The sequence below is a fragment of the Bufo bufo genome, chromosome 6 (assembly GCF_905171765.1).
Source record: "Bufo bufo chromosome 6, aBufBuf1.1, whole genome shotgun sequence".
In the NCBI taxonomy this organism is placed as follows: Eukaryota; Metazoa; Chordata; class Amphibia; order Anura; family Bufonidae; genus Bufo; species Bufo bufo.
Window position 1 is genome coordinate 357,811,579 of NC_053394.1, and position 24,981 is coordinate 357,836,559.

At 44.9% G+C, this 24,981-nt stretch overlaps 1 protein-coding gene across 2 annotated transcripts in view; it reads left to right on the forward strand.

Moving 5' to 3' along the window:
• LOC121005950 overlaps positions 1-24,981 on the forward strand; it is a 26,463-nt gene continuing 1,482 nt past the window's right edge. The window contains exons 1-15 of one of the 2 annotated variants that reach the window (XM_040438803.1): positions 1-426; positions 2,096-2,206; positions 3,347-3,422; positions 4,408-4,564; positions 5,502-5,547; positions 5,664-5,722; positions 8,015-8,050; positions 9,549-9,601; positions 12,283-12,415; positions 13,947-14,143; positions 14,222-14,267; positions 17,690-17,755; positions 19,090-19,149; positions 19,231-19,313; positions 20,557-20,651. In XM_040438803.1, the coding sequence (XP_040294737.1) occupies positions 390-426; positions 2,096-2,206; positions 3,347-3,422; positions 4,408-4,564; positions 5,502-5,547; positions 5,664-5,722; positions 8,015-8,050; positions 9,549-9,601; positions 12,283-12,415; positions 13,947-14,143; positions 14,222-14,267; positions 17,690-17,755; positions 19,090-19,149; positions 19,231-19,313; positions 20,557-20,651 (1,255 nt within the window). In that variant the 5' untranslated portion in view covers positions 1-389. The remainder of the gene's footprint in view (positions 427-2,095; positions 2,207-3,346; positions 3,423-4,407; positions 4,565-5,501; positions 5,548-5,663; positions 5,723-8,014; positions 8,051-9,548; positions 9,602-12,282; positions 12,416-13,946; positions 14,144-14,221; positions 14,268-17,689; positions 17,756-19,089; positions 19,150-19,230; positions 19,314-20,556; positions 20,652-24,981) is intronic. The other variant, XM_040438804.1, reaches the window with a different exon arrangement.

The window sequence follows — 24,981 nt, forward strand, 5'->3', positions numbered from 1 at the left end:
CTGGTCATATATATTATACACTTCAGTAGCCAAGAAGATAAGACTGCTGATTATAGGGGAGTGGAGTTCTTCTACAGGGAAGGTACACAAAGGGTTAAGCTGACACCTGCACAGGAATGTCATACAGCCCCAGTCAGTGGCAGGGAAGAGCCGGCCGGTCCGCACACACCTTACCCCCCCGCGCTGAGCACTAATAGCAGCGTCCTTCATATTATTCTGCGTTTATGGATCAGCTCATTTTATAAAGAAAGGGGGAGCACGCCCCACCCCCGGACCGGAGCTGGTGCTGGACCTCCGATGTACGTTCTGCAAGGTCTATGAAGAGTTCTTCCCCGTTCTCCCTCCGGTAATCCTGAAGCCCCGGTCGTAGACGGAAGTGGGAGAGAGCAATGGCAGGAAAGGAGCCTCTGCTGGGCACGCTGAAAGGTTGGTGGAGCTAAGTGAGATAGGAGAGAGTGGCATTCGTGTGCCCAGGTAAGACTACAAGTCCCAGCGTGCCGTGCGGTCTTCCATCTGCTGCTGGTGCCAGCTCCACACAGATGACAGGACTATAGGATCAGGTGATGCTTCGTAATAGAAACTAGCAGATACTGTGAGCCCCCCAGTGGATGGGTGGTGACGGGATACCTGTAATGTAGGCAGATCAGGGGCCCCAAGGGGAGGACTGCTGGGGGGCCCAGCACTAAACTTCTCTTCCTCCTGTGAAAACTCTGCACTTTCAAGCAGGGGCCACTAGGGGGAGCTCAGTGCAAGGAGATGATTACAGTTTACATCGTTATTACATGCATTCCTAGAGCACTGAGCTCCACCTAGTGGTGGCTGCGGGCAGACAGCTCTGTAATAGAAGGGAAGCAGGAGAGATTATATGATCATATAAATACATTGAAAAATATGGTGCTCAAAGTCATTTTGCTGCACTTTTTCCAACGTAAAAGTCGGATAAAGTGGTTGAGGCCAAAGACTTTTTTTTTTTTAAATTAACATAGAAACATAGAATGTGTCGGCAGATAAGAACCATTTGGCCCATCTAGTCTGCCCAATATACTGAGTACTATGGATAGCCCCTGGCCCTATCTTATATGAAGGATGGCCTTATGCCTATCCCATGCATGCTTAAACCCCTTCACTGTATTTGCAGCTACCACTTCTGCAGGAAGGCTATTCCATGCATCCACTACTCCAAATTACAGTTTGTTTTTCATTGAAATTTCTTTAAATACAAAAAAAACAAAAACTTAAATTTGTCAGAAATCTGGGGATTTACGGTCTACAGTGCCCGGGAGTGATGCATACATACTTCGAGACTGAGTGGGGCAAGGGGAGCCCTATGTGATCAGTGTTTGCCTGTGTCCACTTCCAATTTCAGTTGTGCCACCATGGGGTAGGTATATAACAGTGGTTTACAAAGTCCACATAAGAGTGTGCCCCTATAACACTGGAAGGGTGTGCCCCTGTGTACCCCCATAACTAGTGCCGGTCCAGAAAATGCTTCCGTTACATGTCCTAAGGTCTTCCCTTTTTTTAGGGAGACTCCAGAAGAACCAAGGAGGTTGGCTACAGATTGTCCCCAATATAGTGTCAGCTATGCTACCCCCAAAATAGTGTTCACCATGGTGCCCCCAGTCAGCACCCCCATATTATTCACCTCCTTGTGCTGCTGGGTAAAGTCTCCCTGCGTTGTGATGCTGTACTTCCATCAACCCACCCAAAAGCCTAAAGTCCGCTGGTCTTGGTTTGGGCAGGTTGATGAGATGAAAACCCACGGAGCTGCCAAAGAAGCAGCCGAATTGGGGCAGAAAACCCACCATCTGTCAACTGCACCCCCATAACGACTTATTGTATTGACGTGAGGCGGGTGCTTTAACAATAGTACTTAGTCCTGCACTTGTGATGAAGAAACCTGGATCTTTCCACACCTCATTGGTGCTACATTTTAGTTGTCAGGTTTGGCTCGTTATCAAAGGCCGCTGACAGACAACACAATGGGCTACACTGACGTACCAAGTACAACCAGACGGGCGAGGTGGGGAAGACAACGTACCATCAGGCTCCTTGTAATGAATGTGTATGACAATGAATACTCTTTATCTTCCAGCTTGTGTCCTGGGATTGCAGACGGTCCATCCAGATACCATCACAGATGACTCTCCGCATGTGACCCCGCTATGTGATACCATAGAGATGATCCTGCGTAAAGGGCTGAAGAGTAGGTATTGCCACCTATCTTCTATGTAAACCCCTGGTTGGAAGCAGATAGTCATTAAAGGGGTTTTCCGGGATTTTCAAATTAATGGACTATCCTCAGGATAGATCAGCAATATGAGATTGGTGGGGGTCCACTTCCCTGCACCCCGCTGATCAGCTGTTTGAAGAGCTGTGAGCGTCGCAGCAGCTTCCTAGGCAAGCAGCATCACATTGTGGCCTAGTTGCAGCTCAATACCATTTTTTGTGGCCCGGTTGCGGACATATTCAGTTCAGTAGGGCCACAAAAGATGCAGACAGCACTCCGTGCGCTGCTCCGTCCTGTGGCCCCGCAAAACAAAACAAATAGAACATGTGCCATTGTTGTCCGTTTTTTGCGGACAAGCATAGGTATTTGCATTAGGGGCGGCCTGTTCCGTTACGCAAATTGCGGAACACACACAAACGATATCCGTGTTTTGCGGATCCGCAATTTGTGAACCGAAAAACATGGCGTGGTCATGTGCATGAGCCCTGACATTGAGCCTCTGGTAAATTCAGCCTACCCATTTACTACATGGACGGCCATTCATTTTAGTGGCTGCTACCAGGGGTGTACATGGACCTTATAGCAAGATCCCCACCGCCTCCCAGTGAGATTTCTGCCAAATTTTAATTTTTTTTTTATTAAATGGAGGAGTTTTAAAAAAATCACCAACTTTACCCAGCTTTTGTGACGGAAGTGGAATAAGTGCTTTATTAATATGGCGCTCATTCTGAACACCATTTCTCAATGTAATTACACCAGGCATAAATAGATTGATACATTTCCTAATTTTCAGATCTAAATCTTCCGATTTCCCTCCACCACTAGGGGGAGCTCATTGTATAAAAAGATATACAGTTACCATTGAATGCAGTGGCAGCTGTAAAAATCTCTTTGCACGGAGCTCCCTCTAGTGGCAGCTGCATGAAAATGTGGTGGATTTATGTCAGGAAAAAAAGTCATTTGGTCTGCTATATAGGTCATTCATATATGTGTGTATTTTGACTGGTTTTTCTTCTTTTTTTTGCATTTTTATCTATATTTTGTACATTTTGGGCCACATTCCCTATTCACATTTCGTACCCTATGCAATTTCACATGTGGGCTATTGTCTTCCAGGTGGAGTGCTGGGGTTGAAGAAAAGAGATTACTGGCATTGGATTGAGGAGCTTCCACAACTTGATACCTGTGGCAGGTGTGAACCAAAAATATACCTGGCGGACTAAAGCCTCATTCACACGTCAGTGTTCCACGGACAGCACACGTCCCCATTCATTTTAATGTGTGTATTCACACATCAGTGTTTTAGCACAGTCCGTGGGTCCGTTTTTTTAGCACGGATGCATGCTCTATTTTGTCCGTGTTCACGGATCCATCACGCCCGTTATGGTCTATGGGTCCGTGAAAACCACGCATGCCATCCGTGTTGCATCTGTGTTTCACTAATCATTAGGAAAAGATGCTTTGAAAATTATTTTTCAGCTGTTCAGTGTCGGTGAAACACGGATGACACACGGACAGCAAAAAACGGACACACAGACCCAACCCGAATCCTTCACGGACAGCTTCACAGATGCATCACTGACCACCTTCTCACGGATTTGAACACGAACGTGTGGATGAGACTTAAAAGTCAGGAACCTAGGAAAACTGGAATTTAATGGGGTATTCTGGTCATTTCAAGGTATCCCCTATCCACAGGATAACTATTAGATTGGTGGGGGTGTTACTGCTGGGACCCCTGACCATCACAAGAACTGAGACCCTGTGCCCCACAAGGCTCCCCAAAAATGAAAGACGCACAGATCGAGCATGCGCAGTGCTGCTCCATTTATCTCTATGGGACTGACAGAGATAGGTGAGTACAGCGTTTGACCCATAGAGACAAATTGAGCTGTACTGCGCATGTTTGACCTGCCATCCGTCCTTTCTCCACTTAGGAGCCACTTTTACTCCGACTCTTGTATTGAACATTAATCCTCGATTCAGAGCTAAATTCGTCTTGAGAGACCAGACGGACTGTTAGCTCACTGAGGGATCAGGTTACATGCTGCCCATAGAAGGGGAGGAGGAGTGAGCTGCTGGAGAGAGACAGAGGCACAGACACACAAAGTCATTGCTGTTATTTCTAGATTCCTTTTTTTCTTCTCTTTTAATATAATAGTCTTTTGTTTTGATAGGGTCCCTCATATTTCTGTCATGATAGAAAAGACTCTGGTCTGTCCCAAGGTGTTAACCCCACAGGGGCGAGGACGATACTTTCTACGCATGGCCCTCTGTAAAAAAACGTTAGCAGCCACAATCCAACATTTGCAGCACACACAGAAATTACTTGAGGTGGGTCTTGCATGTTTCTTCTTACAGGAGTCTGTAAACCAAGGCTGCACAACCTATCCTGGTCAGATTCTTCTAAGCGTGACAATAAAACGTATCTTCTTCCTGACCTCTTTAAACATGACGCTGGCTCAAGAGCTGAGCAGGTGCCATAGCTGCTGGGTTTGTGCTATTTTAAACAGCAGACACCCAAAGCTGATGTCTGTGAGTAGTGATAACGCCGATCATTGACATTTGAAGGTTATGGACACCTTCAAGGCAATTTGTTTTTTAACATTGCATTTTACTCATTTTGGGTTAAAAATTATTTTTTCAGTTGCTCTTTATTAAAAATGTTGAGCCGGTTTTAAGATACAGGGTTAAAAATCTGTTTACAAGCTGTCAATTTCTGTTTTCTTTGAAACCCATCATCTGACGCCTCTTGTGTAGCTCTTATGGATGATCTCCTGACCTCATAAACACTCATTATAGCTCAATTCTTAGGAAACTGATAAGAATATGGCATATATAAGTGTTTATAGGGTCAGAATATAGTTGAAAAGATGATAGAATTCAAAGAAAAGAGAAACAGACAGATTTTTTAACCCTTGTATCTCAAAAGTGGCTGAACGTTTTTAATAAAGACCGATTGAAAAAATAATTTTTAGCCCAAAATGAGTAAAATGCAATCATAATAAAATGGCCCCAAAGGTGTCCATAGCCTTTAACTCCTCCGATGCCTTGGTCAATTGTGACCATGGCATCTGAGAGGCTTTTGCCTGGGAGTAATGAACCCTCTGAAGGCCCCCACAGCGATAGTTCCTACGGAGCCCTGCCTGCTTGTCCACATCTGATATTACTGACTTGAATGCAGAACGTATTATAAGACTGACTGACGCTTAGAAACCAAGTATTCTGGGTTACATTCATCTGCTAGTGCTGACGTGTCTTTTTATTGCAGTGGTACGATCCTATATTCTCTGTACTGGGGAATGAAGAACATATGGGTAATATGGCTTTTATTTTTTTTGCAATAACCTAGAAACAAATTATTTCCAGCATATTTTGTCCTGAGTATCAGTCCAGTGACCCGTTCTCTATATCACATATCTTTCCCCTTTAGAGCCCTTCCTGTCTTTGCTGTTGGTGATCTCACAGAGTACTTTTGATCTAGACCTGCAGGTAAGACGTGCATTATATAGCGGTAGAGGGGGCGTCACCTGCTCTGTTACATATAGCTTAAAATTCGGCTAGGGCTACATGGTGACAGCGGTCCTGCAATAGCTGGTCACTTAGGCCTCTTTCACACGGGCGTTGCGGGAAAATGTGCGGGTGCGTTGCGGGAACACGCGCAATTTTTCTACGCGAGTGCAAAACATTGTAATGCGTTTTGCACTCGCGTGAGAAAAATCGTGCATGTTTGGTACCCAAACCCGAACTTCTTCACAGAAGTTCGGGCTTGGGATCGGTGTTCTGTAGATCATGTTATAAGGGAAAATAATAGCATTCTGAATACGGAATGCATAGTAAAATAGCGCTGGAGGGGTTAAAAAAAAAATTCTAATAATTTAACTCGCCTTAATCCACTTGATCGCGGAGCCGGCATCTCCTTCTGTCTTCATCTTAGCTGTGTGGAGGAACAGGACCTGTGGTGACGTCACTCCGGTCATCACATGATCCATCACATGATCTTTTACCATGGTGATGGATCATGTGATGGACCATGTGATGACCGGAGTGACGTCACCACAGGTCCTGTTGCTCCACACAGCTAAGATGAAGACAGAAGGAGATGCCGGCTCCGCGATCAAGTGGATTAAGGTGAGTTAAATTATTTTTATTTATTTTTTAACCCCTCCAGCGCTATTTTACTATGCATTCTGTATTCAGAATGCTATTATTTTCCCTTATAACCATGTTATAAGGGAAAATAATAATGATCGGGTCTCCATCCGGATCGTCTCCTAGCAACCGTGCGTGAAAATCGCACCGCATCTGAGCATGCTGCGATTTTCACGCAACGCACAAGTGATGCGTGAAAATCACCGCTCATGTGAACAGCCCCATAGAAATGAATGGGTCGGGATTCGGGTGCAATGCTTTCACCTCACGCATCGCGTCTGCGCGGAATACTCGCCCGTGTGAAAGGGGCCTTACAGGTGACCGAAAAATGTGTGCAGTTTATCTGTAACTTGTTGACATCACTATTTTATGGTGCAATTTGTCTACAACTTTTAGATTTGCAACATCCATTAGACAATAACAAGAAAGAAAAAAAAACACAGTTGCATCTGACCAAGGCTGCTTTTACACAAGTCCAGTGTTTGGTCAGTGATTTCCATCAGTGATTGCAAACCAAAACCAGGAGCGGATCCTACACATTGATAAGATACAATGGGAAGATTTGCTCCTGTTCTGTGTTTTTGACTCTCACCTGGTTTTGACTAAAAATCACTGATCAAACACGGACTGTGTGAAAGCGGCCTTACATTAACCTTTTGCTTACTATATACGTCATGGCGGTAAGCTCTTAATTGTAACCAGACCTATAAAAGCGTCAGGTTACATTACGATCTCCCAGCACCCCATGGCTCTGCAGATCGCTGTGACCGTGCTGTCATGAAACAGCTGCGGTCACAGTAAGGAACCCGGAGACCAGGTCTCCCGGCATAGCATTGCTGTGTTACAGTGATCTACTGCACTGTAAAGTGAAAAAGCCGGCAGGGGTACGCAATATTTGATTGGAGAGTGCCCAATGCTGGCTGTAAAATTAACTGTGAGCCGGCAGTTTGTGAATAAATCCCTTCCGGACCCAATTGGGGCAGGAAGGGGTTAATTCCCTTTTTTTTTTTTATTCATTAAAAAAAGTAAATAATTTTTTTTATAAAGTGATATAAAAAAAAAATTAAAAAGTTATAGCTATAGTAACTAGTTTTAGCAGTAGCCTAGCAGACTATGTACTCACACATTTCCCCCCTTTTTCTCTCATAAAAAAAAATAAAAATAGTTTTAGCAATAGTATAGCGGACTTTGTGTGTGTAAAATATACAAGCGTACACACGTTTTATTTTTTCCTTTTTGCTTTCTTAAATTTTTAAAATTCAGAAATGTTTTGTCTTCAAATCTTTTGTAATGGAAAAAAATTGATAAGAAAGGAAAAATACGCATTTTTTTTTTTTTTTCATAATGTTCACGGTTTTTCCTTAAATATTATTTCCTGCATCAGAAATTAGTTACTTGCAGTTAGATAGGCCCATTGCTAAAACTAAAAAAATTGGCCGGGGAAGAGGGGACATGCCGGTAATGAAGCAAAGTCCTCTGCAACCAAAAGGTTGTTTTTTTTTCGTGACGGTCGCAGCTGTATCATGTCACATTCATAATCATTACTTGCAATATGACCAAAGTCGCCACATATGGTACTAATGTCCTGCTATAATTCTATAGTAATATGTGGCCCTTGTCCTTTATCATCAGAATTCCAGTTTCCTGGATGAGAGCTGGCTCCTGCCTGTAAGTATGGGTAGAATTTCTAGAAATTGTAAAAATGCTAAATTGTATGTTACTGTTGGCCATTTGGTGGAACGCGTCTGTTAGCCGTAAAACCAGGGTCGTCAGGACACAGAGGTTGCTGGGCAGGTTTTGCCGCTTGTTAACAGGAGATTGCTGGGCAACCAACCGGTTTGTACATCGGCAGGCAACAATTTCCAGAAGTAGAGGTAGGTCTGTGGCGTGGATTTTAACACTTAAAAAAAAGTGTTAATAAATACCAGCGGTCACTCTAGAAGAGGCATTCATCTTGCTCCTTTTCTAGATACCTGTACACACGGCAGATTCTCGCTCTGGATTTCGAGGGTACAAAATCTGCAGTAACAGAAAAGTGGATGAGATTTCACCAGTTGTTATCCACATGCTGCAGATACCATCTGTGTGAATTTTATATCATCCATAATTTAGGTTACGCAAGTTCTCTACAGATTTCACACAATGGGGTCACAACCTGGAAGGTGCGGTGCGGAACGGAGGCACAGGAGCACTACGGAGTGGTTCCGCGGGGTTTCTCTCTGTGTTTCCGCACCGCAAAAAAATAGAACGTGTTTTATTTTTTTGCGGTGCGGACGGATCGCGGACCCATTCAAGTTGAATGGGTGTGGATCTGTCTGCAGCAGCAGCACGGATGGTGCCCGTGCATTGGGGACTGCAAATTGCGGTCCCCAATGCACGGAACGGCCGGGCAACAGGCGTGTGCATGAGGCCTTAGGCAGATTTTGCCATAGATTCGTTGCAGATTTTTACTGTAACATGAGCGTTGGCAGAAATCCAGATCAACAGTTGTCAACATTGCAATCTTAGGTCTGGTGGCCACAGGTCACCTGGTAGCCCTAACCTTGGGTCTGATCTTTCCTTAAAGGGATTATCCAGGAATTTAATATTGATGGCCTATCCTCAGGATAGGTCATCCGTATCAGATTGGTGGGGTCTGACTCCTAGCACCCCTGCTGATCAGCTGTTTGAAGAGGCCTCAGCCCTCCATGAGCACTTAGGCCTATTCCTAGGCCACGTGCAGCTCAGTCCTATTCAAGTGAGGGCTGCAATATCAAGCAAAGCCACTATACAATGTACGGCGCTGTGCTTGGCAAGCTGTGAGGATTCCACAGCAGCCCAGGAGTCGGACCCCCGCCAATCTGATGATCCTTAGAATATTCAATTCCCGGAGAACCACTTTAAAGCAGTGGTCCCATCTGGACATTTATGGCCTATCTTAAGAAAAGAGCCCCATCTTGTGCCACTAGGAAATGGAGAGGGGACCGTAAATGCGGAAGTCACTTCTACATTCCCGGCTGCGGGCAATGGTGCCCTGATCTTGAAATAGAAGCAGGTCCCAGAGAGCATTTATTTTATCCTGTGCAGATGGGAATACCCCTTTAACATTTCAGCAGGGAAATGCACGTTGAGTGTATGTTTGTCAATGTATGACGTGTCTGTTGAATCTACTGGTTTATTGCCCTAGGTGTGTGCCACGTATCAGACTGTGCCATGTCGAGAGCTGGGGATGGTACTGAGGTAAGCGCATGACGATCTGAAGCACAAACCTCTCTACTTTCTTCTGCTAAAATGACTACACCTCCCATCTGTTATGTATTGTTACCCTTGGCAGCAGGTCGCGTCATTAGCCACTGTAGGTGCAGGTGTCACCCAGCGACCATTCCTGCAGCAGGTCGCCCTGACCTCAGCCACACCCTGTAAGATAGGGCCGCCACTCCTTCAAGATCGGCACTGCTAACTGGTTTAGCTAGTTCTGTCAGGGCAGAGGATAATTTCCCTTCCGTCCTGGCAAACTATCTGCTGTTGTTCAGGTTTGTTTCCCTTGGCTCTGATCCGTGCATGTTCACACATTTAGTCGCTGACCTATATACACACAGAAGCAGTATACACCAAATGAAGCCTCGTGAGACGCCAACAACCACGACCTATGTGTTATATTACATTACACAAGGGGTTGTCCCACCATAAGTTAAGTATTTGATCGGTGGGGTCCGACCGCTGGGGCACCCCGTCATGACAAGCATGGGGATTTAAAGTTCCTTAAGAGAATGGCGCGACCGTTATGCAGGCACGCTGCTGCTTTATTCATCTCTATGGGAAGAGTACAGCGCTTGGATATCTCCGGCTGTCCTGTAGAGATCTATGGAGTGGCAGTGGACATACGTAACAGTGGCTCCATTAAGTCATGGATTGGAGTGGGTATTGGACACCGCCAATTAGATACTTATCCCCTATCTTGTGGATGTAATGGTGGAAGCACCCTTTAAAGGGCATCTGTCAGCAGATTTGTCCCTATGACACTGGCTGACCTGTTACATGTGCGCTCGACAGCTGAAGACATCTGTGTTGGTCCCATGTTCATATGTGCCCGCATTGCTGAGAAAAATGATATTTTAATATATGCAAATGAGCCTATAGGAGCAACGGGGGCGTTGTCATTACACCTAAAGGCTCTGCTCTCTCTGCAACTGCCGCGCCCTCTGCACTTTGATTGACAGGGTCAGGCGTGATGACGTTTTCTCTGCCTGGTCCTGTGATGTCATAGTGCAGAGGGAGCAGCAGTTGCAGAGAGAGCAGAGCCTCTAGGTGTAATGGTAACGCCCCCCTTGCTCCTAGAGGCTCATTTGTACATATTAAAACCTCATTTTTCTCAGCAATGCGGGCACATATGAACATGGGACCAACACAGATGCCTTCAGCTGCCAAGTGCACATGTAACAGGTCAGCCAGTGTCATAGGGACAAATCTGCTGACAGATGCCCTTTAAAAGATTTTGTCTAATTAGGATAACCCCTGCCCATATGCTATATGTCCTATTAGCACAGGCCCATTTCTTAGCCACTGCTCTGCAGGACCACATATTTCATGGGTTTTCATTCGTTGGAAACCATGTGATGCCAGTGTCCCCGGTCAGCGAGCAGGAGGAGAAGCACTCCTAAGGGTACATTCACACGACCGTATAGTTTTATCCGTTTCTCATTTTGCAGAATAGATGCGGATCCATTCATTTCTATGGGTGAATAAAATGTGCAGAAAACGTTCAGTATGTTGTCCGCATTCTTGTTTCCGCATTTCTAGTCCGCAAAAATATGAAGCTTTTTCTACTATTGTCCGCACAGATTGGTCCGCAGTCCCCATTCAAGTCAATGGATCCGCAAATTGCGGATGACATACGGAATGGTTTCCGTACGTCATTTGTTTTTTGTGGATCCGTTTCCGTATTTTTGAAGGCCTTAATAATTTTTTTTTTCTCTCTCTTTTTCCTTCCGTTTTTTTGCGGATCGTAAAAAACGGAAGACATACGGAACACAAACGAAAGTCATTTGTAAGCAAAATGCGGACACACGGTTCCGTTATTTGCGGACTGCAAAACGGAAAGGATTATACACAGTCGTGTGAATGTACCGTACAGTGAGCTGCCTTTAGAAAAGATCATGATTCATAAGTCGTCAAATCGCACACACTTCTGGGACTGTTTCTACTGCGGCCACGCCGAACAGAAACGCTGCAGATTTGCTTGTGATAAAAAAAAAAAAATGCTGCTGAAAAAATCTGCATTGTAAATTGACCCGCACTGCGTATTTGTAATATCCACAGCATGGCAATTTATGCCACGGATGTAACCCTTTGCAATGCACAGGGTGAAATCTGCAGCAGAATCCCTGACCAATCCGCAGGCAACTCATGCAGATTTTGCCACGGGTTTGCTGCAGGAGTGTCCCGCCGCAAATTAAGTCCTGTGTGGACCGATCCTTATGTTTATAAAAGGATATTTAAAAACTGGGTCCCTACAGATCCTGATCCTCATGTGTAGAGCAGCATGTCCAGAGATTATTTTTTTTTTTTTGCACATCTATAGCCAGTAGCTGCTTGACCCTGGGCAGTGAGGGTCTGTCCACATCACGTTTTTAGCCTCCGTTTGACATACAAACCAGGATAAGTTCCCATTTCTACCTTCACCGAAAGGCACTGATGTATCACGCTATATAGGCATATGGTGGCATACGTTGTCTATAGGCTGCCAGTGTAAAAAAGAGAAAAAAGTTCCCGAATGTTTGTTTTATGACTCCATACTAGAATTCTCTAACTATGCAAACTTTGGGCTGAGAATTTGATGGCATAAAAAAAAATAAAGTTTTCCATAACCTCAGGCCTGTCCTGTATTGGAATGACACCCATAGGTCTGTTTTTATTTCCAGATATCTGGAGGGCCGCGTCTTTGTGGTAGAGGTGCTGCCGGATAGCCAAACTGAAGTAGATGAGGTGGTTCTGGCAGGAGATGTCATTGATGAAATAAATGGCGTATCACTAAGAAATGCATATAATGGACAGGTGAGCAGGACGTGACACTGGGATCTAATGACATCCTGCTTTCTGCATACTGTTAGGCTGGGTTCACACGGGCGTGACGGATTGGCTCAGGATGCGTTCAGGGTGCGTTCAGTGAAACTCGCACTATTTTGCAAGCAAGTTCAGTCAGTTTTGTCTGCGATTGCGTTTAGTTGTTCAGTTTTTTCCGCGCGGGTGCAATGCGTTTTGATGCGTTTTTCACGCGCGTGATAAAAAACTGAAGGTTTACAAACAACATCTCTTAGCAACCATCAGTGAAAAACGCATCGCACCCGCACTTGCTTGCGGATGCAGTGCGTTTTTCACGCAGCCCCATTCACTTCTATGGGGCCTGTCCTGCGTTACAAACGCAGAATATAGAACATGCTGCGATTTTAAAGCATTGCAGAAGTGATGCGTGAAAAAAAACGCTCATGTACACAGATCCATTGAAATGAATGGTGCCGGATTCAGTGCGGGTGCAATACGTTCACCTACCGCATTGCACCCGCGCGGAAATCTCGCCCGTGTGAACTCAGCCTTAAAGGACAGTCATTTCTTTAAAGGTTTCATAAATCAATAGTGCAGGTGAATATAAGAAATGTAGTAATAGATTTTATTAGAGAAAATGCCTCTTTCTCCACTTATCAGACTGCTCCTCCACTTATCATTCATTTTGAATACTCTAACAAAATCTGTCTTGAGAGACAGAGGTGAAGACTGATTGATTATTAGCTCTCAGAGAGATCAGGTTATAGCTGCTGCCCACAGAAGTCTATGGGGAGGAGAGAGGAAGCACACAGAGACGCTGCTTCTAGTAAGTGTATCTCATCCCAGTGCAGGATTCACAACTACACTGCTCAGTACTGCTGTATAAAATCGTGCATGCTGCTGCTTCTGAACATGTGTCATGGTGTGAAAAGGGAGAAGATTCTCCTGTTTTCTGTGTATGGGAGACATCAAAGCAGCTAGTGTACACCCACTAACTCAGGGAAAGCCGACAAATAAAATAAAATAGAAGTATACTTGATATATTAAGAATGACTGGATACAGTGGTATTCTTCTTGCACATACACGTATGACAACAGGTACGCTTTTTAGAGTCCATTCACATGTCCCCAAGTGTTTTGTGGTCCGCAAATTGCAGGTCTGCAAAACACAGACACCAGCCATGTAATAGAAATGCCTATTCTTGTCCATGGCTGCGGTGTGCTGCCGGCATCTTTTGCAGCCCCATTGAATTGAATGGGTCCGCAAAATTGATGCAGATGTTTGAATGGACAAAAATATTCTCACCACTGATCCTGGGATCTTGTCTTTACTGTTGTACTGTCTCATATGGATCAAAGCATCTCCTCTATAAATTCCCATTGTCTTATTTTTTCAGTTCTAGGTTTAATTTCTATAATTAATATATATTTAAAGGGGTTTATGTCTATGGGCTGTGCATGGTTTTTAGACTTGGACATAAAATGTACGGGGACTATTTCATTGTTAGAAAAACCCCTCTAACATTTCAGTATCCCTGTATAGGCAGGCACTGTACTAAGTAAGTTGAAGGGGGAGCCACTCATGTTCCGAATGATCCGCTGGCGGTGGAAAGATGGGGAGGTGTTCCGTCCCCTCATGCCGTACATCAGAGGGGTCAAAGAAAGGGTTCCTGACTTCCAACTACAGCAGTGCCCCCGAAGACTAGAGAAGAGCCAGGAGTGTCCACAGCAGGATGGAAGGTGAGATCCTAAAGTGTGCGGGGAATTGGGGAACTGTTCATTTTGTCAACTAACGTCTATATTGCATTTGTTTCTTAGGCTCCTGTATTCTGCAAAGTATCTGGGACAAGCTGATGTTGGAATGGTAAGAGGCAAATACTGTTATATTAACCTGTAAAGGACCATGCAGTAAGTGTACGGTGCAGACTTATGTTTTAGTAGCTACTTGCAACAATTCTGGAGCATCTATTCTGATGACTGTATGTCGTGCCATCCCTCTGTTATTTCTACTAGAAGTTTATAAATGAATTGCCAGCAGTCTGCAATAAGAGTCCAGATTGGTGTTACCAGTTGGGGGGGTGTCCCTGCACAGTCCGACCCTGGCAGCGCTGATTGGATAGTGTCAGACTGTTCAGGGAGACACACCCTAACTGGTAACACCCAGCTGGACCTTTATTGCAGACTGGTGGCAATTCATTTCTAAACTTCTAGTAGGAATGATAAAGGAATTGCACTTCATCGAGTCATAAGATGATGTTCCAGAATTGTTAATACATGGGGAATGCAAGAAGTTACTAAAACAGACATGTCAGGAGAGGGAACAGCACCTGAAATTTAGCAGGTGCGTGGTCGTCAGAGAGACTTGGGAACCCTCTCTCTATTTCAGCGTGGGCTGAGGCCACACGCCAAGGAACACATTTTTTTGCAGTCCTTTTGGCTGCAGCCGTCGCCTAATAGTTAAAATCTATCTTGTAACACTACTAAAAAATAAAAGTCCCAGAATGGCAGAATTGTGGGCCCAGATCACTGACTATTGACTGATGTCACCACCAGGGGGTGTTTTCCTAGCTCCTGGATAACTGCATAAAAAAGTGTGACTGCCCCACGAGGGCTTTTATTGCCTACTATTACATATTCTGTTTAAAAAAACTGAACAAATAAGTATATAATAAAAAAAAAAAAAAAAAAAAAAATATATATATATATATATATATATATATATATATATATATAATATATATAAGAGGACAGCACCCCAGGCTTGTTGCAGTGAAATAAAGTGGATCTTTATTCACCCAAAATTTGCAACGCTTCGGCTCTGCACCATGAAGCCTTTCTCAAAGCTCCTCAGTGGGTTTATGGGTCCATGAAAACCACGGACAGCACACGGATGCCATATGTGTTAGATCTGTTGATAGGAGACACTCTGACAATCTCTCTTTCGGCCTGGCAGTGCACAGCTGGATACAGTGAAGTGCAAATGAGCTTTTTTTTTTAAAACCCCAGATGACACGTGGGTTCACACATAGACTTTTTTGCACCTGCGTCTTGTGGTTTGACGGTAGCAGTTTATCCGTCAGTAATCAGCTTTACAAAAGTCTCACGTCTTTATGAAAAAGTCTCCTAAGATAAGCATGGTCCTCACTGGAGTGAAATTGCGCATTTTTTTGCGACTTTTTAAATAGTCGCAATAGTAAATCTGTCTAGAGATTAATTTACATAAGAAAACACGCCCACTTTCAGAAAACTGGCGAGCATAGTGCAGAGTAGAAAAAAAATTGCAAATTTTTGCGCAGTTTTAGTGATTGCGCAAAAATTTGTGACTTTTTCCCTCCATTATTCTGACTTGAGCTAATGATAAATCTGGCCATTTACTATTCTGGCGCATGGACCTTCATAAGTTTGGAGTATTGTAAATCCGGCTCCAGATTTACACTGGAATTTTTTACATGAACCGGAATTGTGTCCAAATGAGCAAAAAAACTAACTTTACACTACTTATAAATTGGGGTAGATTTACTCCAAAAATGCGCCAAGATTTTGGTGCATTTTTTTGGCATACAGAGGCAGATTTAGGTCTTGGCCCCTTTCATATGACGTCGCACCCCTTTTTTCCAGAAGCCATACCCCTTTGTCTGGCAAGGTGTAAAAACCTTAGAAAGTGTTGTAAAACAGTTGGTAAATGTGATGCAAAGCATCAGCGCCAGTTTTCTGGCACAAAACTAGTGAATTTTCAATACAAAATTTGTCTTACCTGTAATTTTACTTTCCTTGAGTCCGAAGGCAACACAGAGTGGGATATTCTGCCCCCTAGTCTCCAAACTAGTACCAGTTCACCAAGAATACTAAATTAAGAATAAGGCTACTTTCACACTAGCGGCACGGACCTCCGGCAGGTGAACAGCCTGTCGGATCCGTCCTGCCGCTAGTAATTGTTGTGCCCCCGGACTGCCGCTCCGTCCCCATCGGCGAGGCACGGCAGCGCACGGCGAGAGGCTGCTGGAATAAAACTACAACATGTCTGACATTTATTCCGGCATCCTCTCACCGTGCGCTGCTGTGCCTCGCCGGGAACTCCACCCCCATTATAGCCAATAGGAACGGAGCGGCTGTCCGGGGGCACACGGTCACTAGCGGCAGGACGGATCCGACAGGCTGTTCACCCGACGGAACAGCCTGCCGGAGGTCCGTGCCGCTAGTGTGAAAGTAGCCTTAGCAAAATGAATTGCTGGTGTGTTAACAAAATTGAGAAATAGCTGCAAAAGTCGTCCATGTGCCGTCCTCGTCCGTATGTCCATTCGACAAATTCTAGAACATGTCCTATTCTTGTCTGTATTGTGGACAACAATAGTCTTTTCTAGTGAGGAGAGGGAGAAAAATGCGGATTGCACACAAAAGTTGTCCCTATTTTGCAGACCCGTGGCTTTCGGACCACGTTGCGGACACGGTTGTGTGCATGAGGCCTTACCCTGTACAGGTTGAACGCCCACTATCTGTCCTGTGTGTTAGGCCTCATGCACACGGCCGTTGTTTGGGTCTGCATCCGAGCTGCCGTTTTGGCGGCTCGGATGCGGGCCCATTCACTTCAATGGGGCCGCAAAAAATGCGGACAGCACTCAGTGGCAGACAGTTCCGTGGCCCCGCAAAAACGGGCGGCTTTTGTTTTTTGCAGATCCGCGGTTTGCGGACCGCAAAAAACGGAACGGTCGTGTGCATGAGGCCTTATGATTCCTCTATGTGAATTGCCTCAGGCTACTTTCACATCTGCGTTTTCTCTTTCCACAATTGAGATCAGTCATAGGGTCTTAATAGCGGGGGGGAAACTCTTCCGTTTTGTCCCCATTCATTGTCGATGGGGACAAAACTGAAGGAAACAGAGTTCACCAGAATGCATTCCGTTCCGTTTCATTGCGTTCCCATGACGCACAGAAAAGCGCTGTAAGCAGCGTTTTTGAATGCGTCCTGGAATGCGGATCCGTCATGACTCACAATGTAAAGCCTCATGCACACGACTGTGGTGTGTTTTGCGGTCCGCAAATCGTGGATGGCGTCCGTGCGCGTTCCGCAATTTGCGGAACAGCACGGACAGCCTTTAATATAAATGCCTATTCTTGTCCGCAGTTGTATTATCGTAAGGGAAGCGCTGCAGGCGGTTGTATTATCGTACCGGAAGCGTTTTTGCTGATCCATGACGGATCTAGCAAAAACGCTGGTGTGAAAGTAGCCTTGAATATGCTTTTTGAAACAATGAATTAGATCCACTGTATTTTTTTTTTGTAATTCTAGTTTGGAGGCAAGGAAATTCTAGATGTTGGCATCACCAAGGTGCAGAAGCAGAACTGTCTTCCCAGGGTGAGTTTCTTGCCTTGTCATTGTCCCATTTATTACCATTACTATTGTTTTCGAAGATTCCTCCTAAGAATAAATCCCTGGTTGGTCTCCATACGTATGGGCGTTCATATTGGTGGGATATGTGACCATTCCGTACCTTCTTCCGTGGCTGTAGTTTTCCAGAACAGAAATTTACTGAGAGCGGATCCTTATAATTATGGAACTCTTTTAATTCCTTCCTGTTTTCCATGGCTGGTTATCCCGTGAGTAATGTAAAAAATGAAAATCAGACATCATATGTGGGCAGCATGGTGTCTCAGTGGTTAGCACTGGTGCCTTGCAGCACTGGGGTCCTAGGTTTGAATCCGACCAAGGACAACATCTGCCTGGAGTTTGTATGTTCTCCCCATGTTTGTGTGGGTTTCCTCCGGGTTCTCCTGTTTCCTCCCACACTCCAAAGACCTTAGATTGTGAGCCCCATTGGGGACAGTTGGTTGCTAATGTCTGTAAAGCTCTGCGGAATATAGTAGTGCTATATAATTAAAATAACTAAATAAATCATATAGTACATGACAAGCCCTTTCTAACAAACCTAGAACCAGCCCTGTACCTCACACGGATCCAGAGATCTCCCCATTCATTGCTCCAACTGTTCTGCTAGATTTATTTCAGGCTGGCAGCTCAGGGGGCGTGCCCTTTCTCAGGGGGCGTGTCCTGTCTGCTGCAGCTGGTGGCAGTGGAAGGATGGAACTGAGCATGTGAGCTGGACAGAGAATTTAGATAAAGAGTAAACAGCAGGTGGCGCTCTACAGATAGATTTCAATGAATAACCCAGTAGCTATAATACATTTTAGGGCTCATTCAGACGGCCGTATCCTACATCCGTTACGCAATTTTGCAGAACGGGTACGGACCTATTCATTTCAATAGGGCCGCAAAAGATGTGGACAGCACACTGTCCGCATCCGTGGTTCCGTTGTGCAGAAAAGATAGGGCTTGTCCTATTCTTGTCCACAATAGGCATTGTCAATTACGGTTGCAGCCATGTGCTGTCCGCAAATTGTGGAACGCACACGGCCGGTATCAGTGTTTTGCAGATCCGTCTGAATGGGCCCTTAATTACAAAACTATTCAGATGCAGGTGGTGGTTTGAAAAATGTAAAAAAAATATTGTGCGACAACCTCTTTAATTCTGGAGGAAATTTAGCTTCTGACTATTTCGGGTTGTCGGAAGCCTCCAGTTATGTCGCCACACAGCTTCTGACTATTGGTCCAGTGCTGATACCGGGTCTGGATGGCGGACTGTGAATGGCCACAGCTCGGTCAGCACTCACCTTGAACCTTCTCTTTTGCAGGATGTATTGCTTGACATCAAGGAGACAGAAGTGGCCGTAAAGGACAAGGAATCTTCAGAGGTAAATGATGGGAGTAGAAAACGGTCTCCGTTTGTAGACTGCACTGAACAAGGCCCTGACTCTGCCTGTGTATTCCTGCAGGTCCTGTTTCACTACTTGTACCCAGAGATTTCCAGCGTGGGGCGAAGGCTGGATAACAGGAAGGTCTTTGCATTATGTGCTGTGTGAGTATGATGACTGGACGCGTGTTGATGAATATTTAACAGGCACCACCTTATGTAAAGTGGATAAAAGATATACAGTAGTTGGGGCTCATGCACATTGTACACGGCTCGTTTCCAGGGGTTACGACCACCGCTGCAGCGCAGATATGAGGTGGCCAGGACAGGAGCTGCTGGACATGCGTGGTGCCTATGTGTGCTCCCACAGGCCAGCGCCTTTTCCTATAGCGTGCAAGAGCGACCACCACTGCTGGATTACAGGGTGGTCGTAACTATGGAAACAAGCAGTGTGTAATGTGACAGAAAAATGAATGGAGCCAGCAAAGGAGGCAATATGGGCAATCACCATACATTAGTAAGTGGCTTGTAATAACTTTCTCTGCTTGATAAATGCCAGCTGCTGAAGTGACCCAACCCCTTTAAGGCGCATGTTCAGGGTTTTTGGTGCAATTTTTGAAGCCAAAACCAGTAACTGAACATAAATCCACCACCTTAAAAACAGCATCAAAAAGGCTAGCTGTGGAAACACACCCCAATAGGGTAGAAGGTGATGGCCAACCTCTGGCACTCCAGGTGTGGTGAAACTACAACTCCCAGCATGCTCCATTTATTTCTATGGAGTTCTGAGAACAGCCAAACAAGGGGGCAGCTTGGGAGTCATAGTTTAAAGGGAACCTGTCACCGGGATTCTGTGTATAGAGCTGAGGACATGGGTTGCTAGATGGCCGCTAGCACATCCGCAATACCCAGTCCCCATAGCTCTGTGTGCTTTTATTGTGTATAAAAAAAACGATTTATTGTCAAGGACAGGACTCCTCTCAGGATAATTTGCATATGTATCAAATCGGTTTTTATACACAATAAAAGCACACAGAGCTATGGGGACTGGGTATTGCGGATGTGCTAGCGGCCATCTAGCAACCCATGTCCTCAGCTCTATACACAAAATCCAGGTGACAGCCATCACAGGGGTAGAATATACCAGGCGTGGTCTGACCTCAGGGACCACTGCTGATCCTAGAATTGAAAAGTCCCTTTGGTGTCTTTTCCTGCACAGCGCTGTGGTCTCTTTGTTTGAGGGATCAGTGAGAGTGAGATCCCATCATTTGGGCAACAAACACTGCATGCGGTTATGCAAAATCTGGCAGGATTTACACCGCCAAAAGCAAAGTTTTCAGCTGCTGTATTTTCAAAGCCAAGAGATCATATTGAGTATATAACTGTATACTGTTCCTCCACGTCCTAGTGAGAAAGACGGGGACTGCGACATGAATTCTTTTAACTGCTTCGTGTTTGAAGTCTCTAACCACAAGGAGTGTGAAGAGCTCATAAAGCGCATCGGTAAGTGGTGCTCAACTAGTCTGGCTTTCACTCCATTAGGCTTCATTTACAGCGGACCCATTTTGTTTTTCTTTTCCGGTATTAAGTTGCGTCACAGGGGCTCAATACCGGAAAAGAACTGATCAGTTTTCAGGATGTCTTCAGTTTAGTCACTGAACAGCATTTTGGATGGAGGAAATACTGCAGCATGCTGCGGTTTTATCTCGGTCCAAAATTCCAGATCCGGCATTCATTTATATTGAAATCTAGTAGTGCTGGATCAGTCCTTCCGGTCTGCACAGACTGGTAAAAATGTGAAAAAATATATTAAAAAAAATTATATATACAGTTGCAAGAAAAAGTACCCTTTGGAATGATCTGGATTTCTGCACAAATTGGTCATAAAATGTGATCTGATCTTCATCTAAGTCACAACAATAGACAATCACAGTCTGCTTAAACTAATAACACACAAAGAATTAAATGTCACCATGTTTTTATTGAACACACCATGTAAACATTCACAGTGCAGGTGGAAAAAGCATGTGAACCCCTGGACTAATGACATCTCCAAGAGCTAATTGGAGTGAAGTGTCAGCCAACTGGAGTCCAATCAATGAGATGAGATTGGAGGTGGTGGTTACAGCTGCCTTGTGGAGAAAAACACAGACCAGTTCTGGGTTTGCTTTTCACAAGAAGCATTGCCTGATGTGAATGATGCCTCGCACAAAAGAGCTCTCAGAAGACCTACGATTAAGGATTGTTGACTTGCATAAAGCTGGAAAGGGTTATAAAAGTATCTCCAAAAGCCTTGCTGTTCATCAGCCCACGGTAAGACAAATTGTCTATAAATGGAGAAAGTTCAGCACTGCTGCTACTCTCCCTAGGAGTGGCCGTCCTGTAAAGATGACTGCAAGAGCACAGCACAGACTGCTCAAGGAGGTGAAGAAGAATCCTAGAGTGTCAGCTAAAGACTTACAAAAGTCTCTGGCATATGCTAACATCCCTGTTAGCGAAACTACGATACGTAAAACACTAAACAAGAATGGATTTCATGGGAGGATACCACAGAGGAAGCCACTGCTGTCCAAAAAAAACATTGCTGCACGTTTACAGTTTGCACAAGAGCACCTGGATGTTCCACAGCAGTACTGGCAAAATATTCTGTGGACAGATGAAACCAAAGTTGAGTTGTTTGGAAGAAACACACAACACTATGGGCCAGATTTATCATTACACTGACAGCTCACTCCACTTTCACATATGGCTAAAGTCAGTTTTAGCCAAGTCAGATTTATGATCGGCCCTTTAAGACTGTAATAAATGTGGTTTGACGATAGCAGTTTATCCGTCAGTAAGCAGCTTTACAAAAGTCGCACATCTTTACGAAAAAGTCGCACGTTTTTATGAAAAAGTCGCATGTTCTATTAAAAAGTCTCATAAGATAAGCATGGTCCTCACTGGAGTGAAATTGGGACTTTTTTGCGACTTTTTTAAATAGTCCCAATAGTAAATCTGTCTAGAGATTCATTTACATAAGAAAACACACCCACTTTTAGAAAACTGGCGAGCATAGTGCAGAGCAGAAAAAAGTCGCAAATTTGTGCGCAGTTTTAGCGTTTGGGACTTTTTCACTCCATTATTCTGACCTGAGCTAATGATAAATCTGGCCCTATGTGTGGAGAAAAAGAGGTACAGCACACCAACATCAAAACCTCATCCCAACTGTGAAGTATGGTGGTGGGGGCATCATGGTTTGGGGCTGCTTTGCTGAGTCAGAGCCTGGACGGATTGCTATCATCGAAGGAAAAATGAATTCCCAAGTTTATCAAGACATTTTGCAGAACTTAAAGAGGACCTTTCACTAGAATAAAACATCTAAACTAACTGCACTTACTATTATCCCTGGGCGCCGCTCCGTTCTCCTGTTATAGCCTCCGACGTCTCATTCTCCCATGCTGTAGCGCTGGCCAATCGCAGCGCTCAGCTCATAGCCTGAGAGGCTTTTTTTTTTTCTCAGGCTATGAGCTGAGCATTTTCTATTATAGTGTCTGTGATGTGCCGATCCGCAAATTGTGGATCGCACATTGCAGGTGTCCGTGTTTTGCGGATCCGCAAAACACTTACGGACGTGTAAATGGACCCTTAAACAGAAGAAAATACGCCTTCTGGAGTGGCCCAGTAGAGTCCGATTGAGATGCTGTGGCATGACCTCAAGAAAGTGATTCACACCAGACATCCCAAGAATATTGCTGAACTGAAACAGTTCTGTAAGGCTGAGTTCACACGGGCGAGTATTCCGCGTGGGTCCAATGCGGGAGTTGAACGCACTGCACCCGCACTGAATCTGGACCCATTCATTACTATGGGGCATCACTTATGCGTTGCGTGAAAATCACAGCATGCTCTATATTGTGCATTTTCCACGCAACGCAGGCACCATAGAAGGGAATGGGGCTGCGTGAAAATCGCAAGCAAGTGCGGATGCAGTGCGATTTTCACGCACGGTTGCTAGGAGACGATCGGGATGGAGACCCCGATCATTATTATTTTCCCTTATACCATGGTTATAAGGGAAAATAATGGCATTCTGAATACAGAATGCATAGTAAAATAGGGCTGGAGGGGTTAAAAAAAATAATAATTAAACTCCTTAGTCCACTTGATCGCGGAGCCGGCATCTCTTGTCTCCTTTGCCGATTGCAGGAAAAGGACCTGTGGTGATGTCACTCCGGTCATCACATGATCTTTTATCATGGACCATGTGATGACCGGAGTGACGTCACCACAGGTCCTTGTGCACAGCTGATCTGCAACTACAGGAAACGTTTGGTTGAAGTTATTGCTGCCAAAGGAGGTTCAACCAGTTATTAAAGGGAATCTGTCACCTATTTTGACCATATAAAACAGTTAACATAGCAATGTGCAATAAAGTACTTTCATTCCTGCATGTGTCTTCTTTCTTTTATTTAACTTTTCATTCTTATTAAAAAGCAATTTTTCAGATATGCTAATGAAGTCTCAAGGTGCCCAGAGTTACCTCTGCTCTAGTGCCCAGCACGCCTCCTAAGAAATAAATGTCCTCCCATATTGGAGCCAAACGGCACCGCCCCCTCCACTACGTCATTTCATTTATTCACTGCAGTCTTTGCTTCCTCCTCTCTTGGCCTACGGCGCCGCCCCCTCCCCACTAAGTCATTTAATTTATTCACTGCACCTTCGTTGCTTCCTCTTGTCCTCCGAAATCCCGCGCAAGCGCAGTATCGCTGAATGCCTGTCCGATACTCCTGCTCCAGAGGGCAACAGCGCTCTGATTGTCACTAGGCTCGGCGCATGCCCAGTGTGACTATTGAGGCTGTTGCCCTCTGGAACAGTAGTATCCTACCGGCGCAGGCACTCAGCGATACTGCGCATGTGCGGGATTTCAGAGCACAAGAGGAGGAAGCCACAGTGAATAAATTAAATGACGTAGTGGGGAGGGGGCAGCGCCGTAGGCCAAGAGAGGAGGAAGCAAAGACTGTGCAGTGAATAAATGAAATGACGTAGTGGAGGGGGCGGCACCGTTCGGCTCCGATATGGGAGGACATTTATTTCTTAGGAGGCGTGCTGGGCTTGGAAGAAAGGCGGGCTGGGCACTGCAGGGGGGGGGCGTTACTAGGCACCTTGAGACTTCATTAGCATATCAGAAAAATTGCTTTTTAATAATGAAAAGTGAGGACCTTTCACCAGAATAAAACATCTAAACTAACTATACAGCCATGTAGAGCAGCACCCAGGGGTCCCCCTGCACTTAATGTTATACCTGGGCGCCGCGCCGTTTGCCCGGTATCTTCATAGTTAAGCTCCACCCAGGGGAACCTGACAGCATCTTTCTCCTATGCTGTAGCGCTGGCCAATCGCAGCACTCAGCTCATAGCCTGAGAGATAAAAAAAAAAAACTCAGGCTATGAGCTGAGTGCTGAGATTGGCCAGCGCTACAGCATAGGAGAAAGACGCCATTAGGTTCCCCTGGGTGGAACCTAACTATGAACATACCGGAGCCTATACCAGGCGAACAGAGCAGCGCCCAGGTATAACAGTAAGTGCAGGGGGACCCCTGGGGCTGTGTAGTTAGTTTAGATGTTTTATTCTGTTGAAAGGTCCTCTTTAAATAAAAGAAAGACACATGCAGGAATGAAGGTGCTTTATTGCTATGTTAACGGTTTTATATGGTTAAAATAGGTGACAGATTCCCTTTAAATCCAAGGGTTCACATACCTTTTCCACCTGCACTGTGAATGTTTACATGGTGTTCAATAAAACTTGGTAACATTTAACTCTGATTAGTTTAAGCAGACTGTGATTGTCTATT